Genomic DNA, 15,142 nt, shown 5'->3' with positions numbered 1-15,142 from the left:
AAGGATGTGATGGCTAGAACAGTGATAGAAAGTAGGAGTAAAAGATACTCTGCAGCAAAATGATCTTATGTTTGCTAAGAGGGGGCTGAATACACCCAAAACCTATGAACCTTACAAATAAGCATTCCCATCTGCTACTATGACATTGATGGGTTAAAGACCGCAACAGTGCAAACTGAATTTGACAATTCAGAAAGAAATTTGCATCACATAAAAGTAAAAAAATAACAGAGGATACAAGGGACAAAATCTGAAATTGCATGCATCAAAACTGATGATCATCTCAATGGTTTTATTCAACCAAAGTGCCCTTCTATGAGAAGTTGGTTGGACCTTCTGGAAGTTCCACATGGGGCAATACATATGGCATATGCTTATTATATAGTTATAAGCTAACACTAAGAAGCTAGAAAGAAGAATCATCAAGTTATGGAGATCTAAATCAAAGAAGCCTTCGCAGTAAAGAAGCTGACATACATGGTTCAAAAGTTAAGAGCCCCAAGGAGCTCAATAACAAAACAGTATCCCCTAATATAGAAACATCACAATTAACAACAAAGCCACACCATGAAACCTTTTAGCAAACAATAAACATGTAATCACATTACTTGAGATTAAAATATCAAATTAGATATTTAGAGTTCTTTAATCTCTTCCAAGTTTTTTTCCTTTTTTCACCGAGGGAGGAAATGATTCTATTTCATTATCCACTTCCAACACCCCAAAATCATTATTGAAATTCTCTTATGCATCTGGGGTCGTACAGCAAGAGAGACTAAGAGTCCGAAAAACGTACAGAAATTCTTTGCAGGATAGGAGTCCTACAAGAAGGGCAATCCTTCATTCCCTGCTTTTCATGAAGCTCGTTACAATTCATACACACGACCTGGTGTGCACAAGGAAGAAAAACGACAGACATCTCCTCAGTCAAGCACATGACACATTCCCGCTCACGTTGTACATCTCCATCTAGTGATTCTTGGAAACCTACATGATAAGCAAGATGAAGATTGCCATCTTTAAGATGTTTAACACTTTTAGTGTCTGCCACACGAGAGGCATAAATGTGGTCCACACCCCATGTAAGTGCAGCAATTTTTGACGAATCAGTATTCAATCTTAATTGAACTATCTCACTCTGAAGCCTCCGAATGTCATCTCTATATTGTTGATAATCTGCTTCTGCCTTTGATCGTATTGCATCTTCCTTTGATTTTGCAGTATACTCAAGTTGCCACATTTCTTCTTTTTCAGACTTGGCCAGCCTGAGGGCTTCTTCTTTTGATTTCTCTTCCTGTCTCAACCTATCCTGTAAGTTTTACAAATAAGACATCATATGTAATATCCTGATGTGTTAAAAATTTTCTGGTGAAACCTTACAGACTAGAGTTTAAATATCTGGCATGCATTGTAAACATAAATGCATGCTAAAACTAAATTTTTCAAAAAGAAAATAATCTTGAGTAGTTAACCTCAAGTTGTGTCAAACACTCCTTAGCCTGCATAAGTTGGTGCTGTAACTGAGATTGTTTGCGTGTTTCAGTTGTGAGCTCCTCTTGAAACAGTTCTTTCTGCCTCTCCAAAGAATGGATCTTCTCCAAGGTTTTTTTCTCTTTCTTTGAAACTTCCAGACAATTTGCAGCTGCCTCTGCAGCATGCACTTTTGCAGCCTCCATCTCTTTCCTCAACTCTACTTTCTCCAACTCTAGCCTATGTGTGGCACGGTTAGCATGCGCAACCTGTGAACTAGCCTTAAACAATGTCGTTTCCATGTCTGAAAGTTTCTTCATGGTGTTCTCTTCCAGTGTTTGCTTCTCTTTCATCAAGCGAGCTGCTTCTTCCTTTCCTTGCTTCAGAGACTTAAGTTCAGATTTGTCCTTGCTCAGCCTTCGAGCAGCCTGCATTACCTTCTGCTGTGCCCATTCGGTCCACTCTTGCAGTTGAGTTTGTAAATCTCGTGCATGGTGTACCAATCTCAGTAGCTTTTCATCCTTTGCATCAGGTACAGCACTGTGGCCAAAGATTTGGTTTGCTGAAAGGTGTGAGAAATCATAACTTTCAGCCCCCTCTTGAATATCAGGGAACTTTAGATTTGATTCTAGCTCCTCATTTCCCTTACAAGTGAGCGATAACGAAAGATCTTTTTTTGGCAGAGGACATGCTGGTGGACCATTCACGGTCTTTTGGATGCATCCTCCATCAGCAGACACTCCAGCACTTACCAACAAGTTTGGCCTTCCTGTGTTAAGTCCTAATTGTGATGCACCTAATCCAGCGGAAGTGTATGCCTGTGTAGAACCTCTTGTTGTCGTGACACCAGAACTAGAACCAGAATTCTGTTTTCTATCAATGATTACACCACCAGTTTTATTGCTTTTGGCTGCTCTTGAAGAAACCTTAGCACCATTCCTTCTGTGTCTATTTTCAGCTTGATCAGATATCGGTCCAAAATGTTCTCTTCTGAAATTATTTGAATGGTGTTTTCCATAGGAGTCCAGCTGCGATGCTTCCAATGCAGATTTTGGATCTACTACGGATACATGTGTTGTAAATTTCTTCTTGCCAATAGCTGATGACTCCTTCGGAAGATAAGATGAAGAAATTCTAGAATCCTCAGCAGCATCTTCATCTTTTGACATTGCAGAAAAAGGACAGCACAAAGAACTTGCTGTCTCATTGGACAGCCGATCTAAAGAAGGTGATTTTTCAGTGTTTTGAATAGTGGAGGACGCATTGGCTGACAAAGGAGACTTTGTGGGTGGTAAATTGGGGATTCCACCTGCAACATGCATCACAGATGGTGGAGCACAACCATCATTCAAATTATTTGATTTTGAACTACTAGTTTTGGGCAAGCTCGCAGACTCCCCATCCTTTGATTGTGGAATTGTTGAAACAGAAGAGCCTTCTGCATTATCATCAGTACCAAAATTGCCCAAGGCATCACCATCCATTGCACATGCATGGGCAACATTCATGTCACAAATAAGCAAGCACCACATAGCATCCCCTCGGCTGAAAAACGGCCTCACTTGCCTCAAGACACAGACCATCTCATCAAAAATATACTTCTCCAACTGTGGCAAGTCTTGAAAGAACTGATCTTTGGAATCCAACTCCTGCCCATTCTTAAGATAAGCAAGTGCATTATCAACAATATTGGACACCGGATCTTTACAAACATAACAACGCCCGCACCTCAACACAGCCTGTTTTGCAACATCTTGGCCATATCCATATGAAGCTATCCTTTTAATTGCACTTTGGAAAACTACGTCGAGATTACTAAGGACCAGGTCCTCGAGCTGAGCCTCAGTAAGTTCGTTCCAATCCGCACCCTGGAATTCATTTTTTCCCAATTCTTCTCGAGACTCCTGCAATAATTCATTATGAACTAAACCTGATCTTGCAGTGGATGCTTCCGAAGCAGATTTAACAAGGTCAATCTGCGGCGGAGCAAAGCCATACGAATTGCAGCAATTGTCCTTATCAGTGGGTGAGACATTCGCATTCCTTCCGTCAAGAATCTCATAACTTGGAACCTCCACCATCGGCGATGAACACTTGGGATTGCTGACACAGCTACCAGCATTGGGATCACAGTAAGTGCAAGAAACAAGGGGGGAATCAGCGAGGAATTTCCGCTTGTTCCTACTCCCTCTCTCTTGAACCGAAATAGTTGGTGATAATTGACTGCCTCTAGCAACCATCGCTGCCATTTCTATACTCAAATATCACAAAATCGGATGCGCACTGTTCTTATAGCTCTCAGCAAATCCACCACCACCCAATTTCTAGTTCTGATGAAAAACACGATTGGTCAATAAAAATTCCGAGAGAGGAGAGAGATGACTAAGCAGACGCCAAAATCCAAAAGAAACAGCATGACCCACAAACAAAATTGAGTATAAATAGGACAAATTAGCAGAAAATTTACAACAGACACATCTACAATTTCAGTTACGAACACCAACATCAATCGAAATAAATAAAAAATCCATCAATACAGATAAGAAAAGCCTGCAACCAACAAACTATGAAGGAGATACAATAATCAAACTCGATGAACAATATACTACAATTCTACAAGGAGGCGATGCAGATACTCCAATTCTGACGGAAATCCGACAAAATTAAGATCGACCCATCAATCATTCTCCAATATTTCCGACACCCAAATCATCCAAAGAGATGACCGAATAGAAAACAAGAGGAATTTCGACGGATTTCGTCAGATTATGGTGGAATTTTTTAGATTTTTTCCATTAGATTGATTCGTACATACCGGCTTCAAACTCTCACAAGCATTCTGATACCTTGGGACTAGGAGAACGAGAGCTCCCAATGGCAAACATGCACACTCAGACAGAGCGAGAGTGTCATAGTATCTACTGTGGGCTTTGGGTATCAATTTTTTCATATGTTTTATTATTTATGGAGAAGAAAAATCCCAACCATCCATTAACTATGGTTACATGATTACGCCCTCATGTGCTAACCATAGTTAGCAAAACTACTTGACAATAAATGTATTTTAATTTGCTAATCTTGTAGTTGCGTGATAGAGTAAAGGGTGCATAGCCTTTTTCCCAATGAAGGGTATACTGGGCTCTTGGTATTTTGTATTAACTAAAAGGTATTTTCAATTTTTGCATAATGTTCATTCAAGAGGAGTTTTATATATTGATTTTAAGTTATTTATTTATTTTCCATAAAGACAGGAAACCACCGGGAAGCGGTGTAAAGCCGGGCACACCCCTCGACTCCAAGGAGCCACTGGCTTCGGCTTCCTACAAGAGGGATAACAACACTCAGGGTAATTATGTTATTAGGGTTTTCTCTCTTTCTCTCTAGCTAGGGTTAGATAGACCTCACTAGTTACACTACATACCATAGGGTTTTGAACTTGCAATGTCCCAACACTGCCCATAAGGGTTCTGCTCATCTGGCAGGGGCGACTTATGAATGTCACAAAGTTGATGGATGTCACAAGTTTGAAACCCATGGGTGACATCCCTTACTGCAAGGTCTAAGATGAGTGTAATCTCCGGTGAGTAGGGGGTTTAACCAACCGGAGGTCAGCCAAGGTGCAGCTGGTGAAGGGGTTTTTCCTTAGATTATCCAGATAAAAAAATGTCCCAACACATGATGACGAGCACTAACAGCCCCTTAGATTATCCAGATAAAAAAAATGTCCTAACACATGAATGACGAGCACTAACAGGGTCTACCAAACAAGGGAAGCCCCCCCCCTGCCTTACTAGGCCCACCGCTGAAAGCTACGAACACGCCTGTGCCTGTGTGAGGTTTAATCTGGTGTAAGGGATGATATCATGTTTCGCACTAAGAGTTGAAATATATCTCTTATACCTTAAAATAATACCAATAAGTTAAGTCTTCACTCATGACATCTAAGGGTGTCAACCGGTCAGGTTTGATTCAGACCCAAGTGAAACTAAACTTGAACTCAGTTTTTGGGTATAGTATTGGGTTCAGACTAGAGTCTAATCGGGTCCACTATAAGAAAAATTATACCGGAAACTCGATAAGAACTACATGAACAAGACTGGACTATACCCAGTAAAACCATTTTTTTTTTTAGCATTTTTACATTGAAATTTTGCAAGTCTTACGGGTTGGGTCCGAGTTTGGTATAAAATTTCACAAACTATACCTGGGTCAATGTATTAATTGAACCTTTGGGTCTGGACCTGAGTCTTATTATTTATCACCATACCAAGATCCTATAGGGTTTGGTTTAGGTCAAGTCTAGGTAAACCCGACCCATTGATACCCCGAATGCCATCATGCTTGACACTAAATCACCTCCCCCCTTCTTATTTTTGGCCTTTTCTTTAGTCATTGGATAGACGCGATCAAAGGCATGGAGAACACTTTAAAAAAGTGATTTGACATCTTCACCGTCCATTGCTTCATCTCAGACCTCATGGTCCTTGTGTACATTGTGAACGGTGAGATGCCAAATCACTTAGGTCACTCCTCAAATTTCCTGATATAGACGTAAGGTTTTTGTCTGATTTATCATACAGAGACCTAACCGTGACTTGACACTTAACCTCAATTAAGTACTTTTAAGTGATGAAATTACCATTCTCCTTTCCCACCCTAAATAATAATGAGGGCAAACATTTGTTTTTAGCAAGGGTAAAATAGTGAGCTTACAAAAAATTTAAATATTTTCATGGGCCTTACCTTATCTAACATTTTGTTGGAGTGTCAACGGGTACCAAACCCTATAGTGTCCGGGTACGATGACAAATAAGAAGACTCGATTAAGACCTGGGTTTGAACCGGGAGGTCTGATTAATACATGGACCCGAGTATAGTTTGTGAATTTTTATACCAGACCCGAGCCTAACACAGAGTTCTGGATAAGACCCACAAATTTTTAATGTAAAAATAATAAAAAATATTATTTTACCTATTATGATCCAGGTCTGGTTCATGTAATTCTTATCGGGTCCAGGTACGGTTTTTCTTATAGTAGATTCGATTAGACCTGGATCCCGACCTGATACTATACCTGAAAATCTGATCCAAATCTGGTTCCACTGGGTATGAACCAAACCTGACCCATTGACACCCCTGACATTTTGTAAAACCTTGACCATAAATTTGGAAATATTGAAAAGTTGGTAGCTGACATGAAATTTCATGTAAAAGTTGGGCCTAAATCAGGATTTTTCCCTTGTTTCTTTTTTTTCACCTCATATGGCGTGGTTTAAACTTTAAATTGGAGGATGAATGGGAAACTTACCATCTAACTGTAGTTAAAACCAAGCATACTAAGATTTAAGCGAACCAACTTCCTCCATATTAAATACAAACAAAAAACCCAGTTTTTTATATTCTAAGAAAATCATGACATGTTGAATCTAAAATATCAGGCATTTTAAATGAAATTCTTTTTTATGGGAAACTCCATTGTTATGAAGATTTCTACCGGACTAGTGCCAGTCGCAAGTAGGGGTGTCAACTGGTGGGGTTTGGTTCCGACCTAGGTGGAACCAGACTTAGCCTCGATTTTTGGGTACAATAGACCTGGGTCTAATCAGACCCATCATAAGATAAACTATACCGGAATCCCATAAGAACTACATGAACCAAACCTAGGCTATACTCGGTAAAATAATATTTTTTTTATCATTTTTACATTTAAAAATTGTGGGTCTTAATTGAAACTCGGGTCGAGCTCGGATCTAGTATACAATTTCACAAACTATACTCGGATCCATGTATTAATCAAACCTTTGATTCCAAACATGGGTCGTAATCGGGTCTTCTTATTTATCACCATACCTGGACCCTATAGGGTTTAGTACGGGTTGGGTCTGGGTAAACCCGACCTTTTGACACCCCTAATCGCAAGACTTAATAAAAGAGAATGGTGAGGGCCATGAAACTTGAACCATATTTAGGGATGGCAGTGGACCGGGAGAAAATAGGCCCCACCCCCCCTCATCCCACGTAGACCGGGGATGAAGGCATGAATGAAGGTTAAAATCAAAATCCGTGCTGGGATGGACTTACACTTTCCCCCGCTCACCCGTTAGTAAAATAACTAAAATGCCTTTATGGATGGCAGTGGACCGGGAGAAAATAGGCCCCACCCCCCCTCATCCCACGTAGACCGGGGATGAAGGCATGAATGAAGGTTAAAATCAAAATCCGTGCTGGGATGGACTTACACTTTCCCCCGCTCCCCCGTTAGTAAAATAACTAAAATGCCTTTATGGATGGCAGTGGACTGGGAGAAATGAGACTCCGCCCCGCCTTGCCTGATTTGGATCAAGGATGGAGGACATATATATATATATATATGCTTTATTGAAAAATGCAAGGCACTTGATGATTTTCATGAGTCATATTTTCCCATATGTTTGTTTTGGTCACAGATGTGATTGTGATTCTCAACTGTGATTTTTAGTCACAGGTTCACACTTGTCACCAACTTTCACTAGTTAGAAGGCCCATAGAATTACAACTGTAATTCTTCAGTATGTAATTCAACTTTCACATGTTTATGTTACATTCTGATTCTCGTGTGACTGTGAATTTGTGATTTATAATCACAAAAATGTGAGAAAATCCCACTTTTGCAGTATGGTGCAAACATGTTAATGCAATTGAGAATTCATTTTTTACCAACCAATTCCCTCTTAATTAGGGCTGCTAAACAAGCCGAACAAACATAACAAAGGGTACTCAAACTCAACAAATTTCTTGTGTCGAGCTGAGTTGAGCTTGAGCTCATGAAAAGCCGGAGCTAAACGAGCTAGATCATTTACCCAAAAAAATCAGAGTTAAAAATAATAAAAGTTGGACCTTAAACCTATTAAGCCAAGCTCAAATTGGCGCATCTACAAAATAAATAATTGTTTTGAATTTGTAAGTAATAAGATTTGAAATCTAAACCAATTGCTAGAAAGCAAAACACTTCAATCATCTTCATTCTATGATACAAAATATATAGAAAATACATTTACTATTAATTATTAAGCTTATACGAGCCAAGCCAAACACATATTTCACTAGCTATTTGAGTCAAACATGAGCCAAGTGTACCTTAGGGCTGGGAAACAAGTCAAGCTGCTCGTGGCATAGCTCACCTTTGGCTCGCAAAAGGACTCCTTTAAACTCATATAATATGCTCGGCAAACTCAACATAAACAATTAGTACTCAAGCTCGGCTCAGCTCAGCTCGTATAAGTTCATTAAGTAGTAATAAATATATTTTTCATCATATATTATACATAGAACATATAATTGAACTATTTGGTTTGCAAAAAAAATGATTTAGTAGTAAAATCTTATTGCTTATAACTTTGAGACAATGTGTTTGTTGTAATCCTATTTCTTCCAGCTCTAAAACAATGCATCTTTCCGGTAAACAAGCCATCTCAAATTCAACTCATTTAACTCAGGATAATTAGGAGCATGAACTCAGCCACAAGAATTATCCAAGGTTGGTTCATTTGGCTTGTTGAATATGGCATTGGCCACATCGGATCAGAATTCGAACCCTTTACATCCATAACCCAATGCCAACACATCAAAATCGGATCCGGATTCTGACCTACCCAAGTCCAAACCAGGTCCGACCCGTTGACACCTTACCCTACCTGAAGCCGACAAGGTATGGAAGCAAATCCACCCGTTGACACAGTTCAGAGGGGACTGCTTTGGTGGCTATGCTGCGTTAGAAATGGAAAAGAGAGCTCACGAGAGCTCCAAGAAGGTCAAGGTATGGATCTTCCTTCCTCTCATTTTCTTCCCTTATTGGAAAATCTCAATTGAGACGCGCGTTTTCCCGATCATGGTATATGAAAACGTGCATTTTTTATTTTTTTTTTGGATTTTTAGGAGAGAAGGGCGATAGAATAAACACCCAGTTTATAGTTTTGGGAAATTTTGAAGATTGTGGTGCCATTTATGTATGGTTAGCGTTCGGGGTCCTGATGTTTAGTTTTTCTGACTATTTGCATGACTTATTCTCTTCTTTAGGTGACGTTTTTGCAGCATATTTACGATACCATATAGTATTTGATATTGGTGGTAATTGGTGTTCGTTTTATAGCTTTAGTTTTCCCTATAGATGAAGAAACTTGTTTGTTTGTTTTTTCTTTTCATGATTGGGTTTCGGAGTTTTTGGTGTTTTTTAAACCATTCTGCTGTAATTTTATGCCTTTTCCACTTTTCTGTTCATTTTTTCTGGGGACTTGTTCCATGAATCAAATTGTGTTTCTGTTACTCCGATTGAGCAAAAAACATAAAAGATCTTGGCAAAAGTCCACGAAATGGAAGATGCGACCTCTGTGGGACAAGGATTTCTGCCCTCTTATTCATGAATAGTTTCTATATGCATAAGGATCGGATGAGATAGATGGATGTTTAGATAGATCAATAACGTGTCTCTATCTGGCAGTTCCTTAGTTCTTTTCAACATGCTAAACAAGTTGCTATCGCCCAATTCATGTGGTGCTATTCGTGGAGGTGGTTATAGACAGCTTCATATGGGGTTCCTCTTCCTGTATGCACGGTATGTTGTATTTGGCCACTGTCTAACCCAAGGTAACCACGATCCAATTTTACTTACAGCACAAACATAAATAAGTCTCTCCATCTATTTGATGCTTCAATTTGTTCATCCCTTGAGGTTGGTAAGATGAACTCATGCTCAAATCTGTTCATTGTGATTGGCAGAATCCTAGTCCAGAACATAATCTTAAGTGCTAGATGTCAACCACTAACTATATATTTGGCACGCTATGGAATTTGAGAATATGTTCCATGAACGCTTGTTCTACCATCGTGGCTGTATTAGGATGGGCTAAAGAAACAAATGGGAAGTTGTAGCAAGGCAGTCAACCACCACCACAATAACACTTTTTCATTGCAAGATCGGCAAGCTGTCAGTAAAATCCACTGACATATTTTTCTCATATCCTGTTAGGAGACGGCAAAGGCTGCAAAATGTAGGAGACAAGGTCTCATGCTTGTTCTATTAGCAAACTTCACAGCTACCTGTCCCCTTACATCGTTCAATAATCCTTTCCAATACAGAGTGTCTGGTGATAGATGAAGCATGCATTATGCAATGCTTCCATGATTGCTTCCTGAGCAGTTCACTTGTATCATTTTAAAATTTGTTTTTTATGGCAAAGCAACCCATATTATGAGATTGTACATCGGTCAAGTCATGCTGCCTTGTTGGATTAGTGGCTGACATCATCAAGTGCATAACCTTAATATCTTTAAGCCCAAAATAAATTGGCTTGGATCGCCATTACTTCACCTTCATCATATTGTCTTGATAATGCATCCATAGTGTTGTTGAGTTCTTCCTTGCGATATGCGATTTCATAATCTTATCCAACAAGCTTAGCTTCTTGTTTTGGCTGAAGAGGAGTCAGAACACATTGATCTAAGGAATACCAAAGGTTGCAATAATTCATGATAATCTTAAGATGTTACCTTATGGAAATTTATTAACATGTGTAAACATCTCCTTTTAGTGTATTTTAAAACCCTTGTTTCACTCCCCAAAGACCATCCTCATGTATGTGATTGCTCTACCATATTGTGCTAAAATTGCACCAGGTTCTGTTCTACCACCATCAAGCTCGAAAGTGAATGTTTTCGAGAAATTTGAAAGTGCAAGGATATGAATGGTAATTAATGCATACTCCAAGTTTTGAAAAGCATTAGCTGCCTCTTGAGACTGAGTGTGTGAATTTTTTTTCCCAACAAAATTATCAATGGAGCACTTGTTTGTCTTAATCTTTAACTCTACCATTTGTGGTATCCTGCTAGTCTTAGGAGCCCTCAGAGTTCCAGCAACTTTACTCTGGTTGACGGATACCTCATCATGGGAAACAATGTGATGGAGTACTCAATCTTCTGTTGTGCAATGGAGCACTTGGATAATTTGAAATATGATTGGTGTAAGTGTAGCAACTTTCCTGCTTGTTGAACATGATGCATATGCTCTTCCTACATTGGCTGTATGTTCATGAAGAACATAAGCACAAAACATTGAAGGGATGAAATGTGTCATTCATCAAATTATGAAAAGTACATGGAACATTGGTCAATCCAAAAGGCATTGTGAAGGAGTCATCATACCCACCATGAGTTTGAGGATAGAAACCTCCAGATATATGTGGAAAATAAAGATCTCTATCCTCTTGTTCATGAAAATTTTTATGCACATAAATAAGATCCTTTATCAAGAAAATCTCCTTTTACCAAAAACCCATAGCAAGTTACTGGCATCTAAGGATCCTACTTTCTGAGAAATTGCTCGTGTTTCCCGTCTTTTTTTATATTGAAGAAATTACTATAGAACTGCTATTTAATATGGTATTTATTTCAGGTAGTGCATTTATTAATTGATTAGATATGTCTTTATAGATAAAGTACATGCTTCACATCTAAATTTGGTTGATTTTTCTACAAAAGAATTGCTCTAATAACTTTGTTAACTTTTGAAACTTTTATACCTTTGGATATTGAAAGTTTCCTTTTTACTGCAAGTTAGAGCTTCTTGGGTTGCTTTCGTGTTTAGTTTTCTTGGGATTTTCTTTTCTTTCTTGCTATTGGGCTGGATATGATCTTCACCAACATTTGATGTCTTTCACCTTCTAGTTTGATAAGAAAGCGAGTTGTCAAGTCTGGCTTTTTTGAAATGGGTCTTTGAAAAAATTTCAGAACTTGCACTACAAATTTTTTCAAAAAATGAGGTATACTTTTGCTATTATTATTATATTTTATTGATAAGGGCATTAGAGATAATCAGAATGTATGAAGTTCCTGAACTTATTATTTTCCATCATATTTCTTTTGTCACAGAGGGATGGAAAGTTCAATTACACAGTGGGTGCATATGCTGTTCAGTGCTGTAAGTGCTTCAAGTGGAGATTAGTATCCACAAAAGAGGAGTATGAGACTATTAGACATGCTTTTATTGAGGATCCTTGGTACTGTAGCAAGAACCCAGATGTCACCTGTGATGATCCTGGTGATTTAGAGTGTGATCAAACTCGAATATGGGTGTTTGATAAGCCAAACATCCAAAAACCACCAGCTGGATTCGACAGGAACATAGTCATGAGGAAAGATTACTCAAAATCTGATGCTTTCTATGCAACTCCAACAGGAAAAAAAGTGAGGGCCCCTGCTGAGGTTGAGAAGTTTCTTGAAGCAAATCCTGAATATAGAGATTCTGGTGTGTCTGTTTCTGATTTCAATTTTTCAGTCCCAAAGATGATGGATTTCAGTCAGAGAGACTGACAGCAGTACCCCTGATGGCAGTGGGAGAAAAAAGTAAACTCGGCTATTTTTCATGTATTGCTCAGTTCTGGACTAGCAATTCCCTTTTTGGGCATTCATCTTGGCATCTGTATGTAAGATGAACTTTTGCATCAAATAATATGAGGATTGTGTCTCCCATTTGATGTTGACAAAGCCTAAAATGCAGTTCAAGCTATTTGCATCCACTGGTTAGTCCATTTTTCTGTATTCATTATTGTTGGTCTTGTGCTTTTTCTTTTTTTACCAGTTCTGTTTGATGTTATTTCAGCTAGAAAAAATTTTCAAGTTTTTTTGGTGTAGCCTTTTACCAGATGTTGATTCTGTTTAGATCTAAAATAGCGCACTGAGCTTGGAGCCTAGGTAGTATTGGGTTGGGTTAAACATCAGCATCATGCGAGCATCATTAGTTAATGCACTCCAGTCACTCTGTTGGTTGTCTTAAACTGGTGGGCTCTATGAATGTGAAATTGGACCATTGGGCTTCTACGCATCTGTCCCACTAGTTTTTAGGTTTGCCAATTAACTGCAGCTCTTGACCTCAGGAACCTTATAATTTGTCAAACCCAATCAACAACTAGTAAGACAGGTAATTGTGATTCTAATGGTTTATGGCTATTTAGGGACCATCTTTTTAGCCTACTCTTTGTGGTTGTGGAACTAGGCCTAATTTGCAGGATTTATATTCTCTACAATATACTGCTGCATACTGTTTAGAGGACCCTTTTGAACCTTTTGTTTTTGAGCCATTAGTTATCAACACTGGTTTATTTCTTTTTGATTCATCAACTGTGTACCAACTTGTTTTCATGGAACACCTATGGTTAGCTAATACTGATTAGAAGGATGAAAACCATGTGCTTAGTTTTGTCCAAATTTTGAGTTGCTATGCTTTTTTCTAATATTGAAGCTCATGTTAAGGGCTTTCCACTCGAGCCTTTTTTCTTTCTTTCTTTTGTCATTTGATTGTTTTTGTACGAAGTTTTGAGGTAACCAAGTCCATACTTAATTTCTCTCTGCTGTCTTAATGCCTTATGGACGGCTAACCATGATTTACTTTGATGCTTTGGTTGACCATGGTCCATAGTGGCAATATAAGGAAAACTTTGCATTAGGGAAAATTCTCATATGCAGATTATCTTATTTGTGACGAATGAACAAGCTTTTCTGTAATATAACACCTCAAGTTACCCGATTATGAGCCATAATTTTACTTCAAACAGAGTAATTTGTATAAAAGTCAACCGAGGTCTTTATTTGTCCAAGTGTTGTAAAGAATGCCTATAAAGGAAAATAAATTTTAATAATTAAATTATAGATCCAAACTTTGTACAAAATTTTCATATGTTGGCAAAGAAATTTTCATAATTTAAAATAAAAAATACCTAGGGTTTAAAGATGTGTAATTTTTGAACCCATATATAAAGTTTTGAAATTTGTACTCGGAATCTTGGAGTTGACTTTTTTCTATTACTTAGGAATTTGAAATTTTAGCTATTTTTAATGAATTCAAATGGAGAAATATTTGCATATTTACATGTAATATTAAATGGACAATAAAAATAAAATAAATACAAATGTGAACATTTATAAGCTATGTAAATAAATTGTAAGATCAAGGGTAAATCTGTAATTTTACCCTCTTTCCAACTAACTAGCCCCCTCCTTTTGCTGTCTTACACACTTTGTGAATACTCCTTAGGGATGGCAGTGGACCGGGGGACACCGGGGCTCCGCTCCGCCTCGCTCCGTTTGGACCGGGGATGAAGGGCATGAAACGGGGATGAAGGTTAAAATCTATCCTCGTGCGAGGATGGACTTAAGCTTTTCCCTGTCCCAATCCCCGCCTAGCTCCATCCCCAATCCTTTAAGGGATCACTATAGACTAAGGGGAAACGGGCCCCACCTGCCTCCCTCCCCCCCCCCCCCCCCCCCGTTTGGACCGGGGATGGAGGACATAAAACGGGGGTGGAGGTTGAAATCCAACCCCGTATGAGGATGGAGGCGGGGATAAAGGTTTGGATTTTGAAACGGGGGGGGGGGGGGGGTTGGAGACCTTGTCCCCCGCTCGGGTCCACTGCCATCCCTAATTCTCCTTAGAAGAAGAGAAAAGGAAGACAGAGGGGCTAAGGTCAAAAATGTAAAGAGGGCCAGAGGAGTTTTGTGTTTGCAAGGTAAGTAGTTAATTATAATTTTAGTAGTTAGTTTTTCTAAAAATTTATAAGCAATTAATTATAATTTTAATAATGAGTTAAATTTGTCTTAATTTATTTTTTCTATAAATAATTACTTGTGGTTTTTCATAATTCAA

General features: G+C 38.7%; 2 protein-coding genes across 2 annotated transcripts; one reads left to right on the top strand and one right to left on the bottom strand.

Annotated features, from left to right (window-relative positions):
* Positions 1 to 426: 426 nt before the first annotated feature.
* Positions 427 to 4,392, bottom strand: LOC149833897 (putative E3 ubiquitin-protein ligase RF4). The gene is made up of 3 exons (XM_090009889.1): positions 4,286 to 4,392; positions 1,473 to 3,800; positions 427 to 1,309 (listed from the first exon to the last, which is right to left on the bottom strand). Exons 2-3 carry the CDS (start codon positions 3,717 to 3,719, stop codon positions 776 to 778), a joined length of 2,781 nt encoding a protein of 926 aa, XP_089866015.1. The 5' UTR covers positions 3,720 to 3,800; positions 4,286 to 4,392; the 3' UTR covers positions 427 to 775.
* Positions 4,393 to 9,188: 4,796 nt separating this feature from the next.
* Positions 9,189 to 13,016, top strand: LOC149833896 (methyl-CpG-binding domain-containing protein 4-like). The gene is made up of 2 exons (XM_090011090.1): positions 9,189 to 9,265; positions 12,373 to 13,016. Exons 1-2 carry the CDS (start codon positions 9,227 to 9,229, stop codon positions 12,811 to 12,813), a joined length of 480 nt encoding a protein of 159 aa, XP_089867216.1. The 5' UTR covers positions 9,189 to 9,226; the 3' UTR covers positions 12,814 to 13,016.
* The last annotated feature ends 2,126 nt before the right edge of the window (positions 13,017 to 15,142 follow it).

Source organism: Nuphar pumila, chromosome 6 (assembly GCF_984573655.1).
Source record: "Nuphar pumila chromosome 6, dmNupPumi1.hap1.1, whole genome shotgun sequence".
In the NCBI taxonomy this organism is placed as follows: domain Eukaryota; kingdom Viridiplantae; phylum Streptophyta; class Magnoliopsida; order Nymphaeales; family Nymphaeaceae; genus Nuphar; species Nuphar pumila.
The sequence above is the reverse complement of the archived record's forward strand: the minus strand, read 5'-3'. Positions and strand labels throughout refer to the sequence as shown.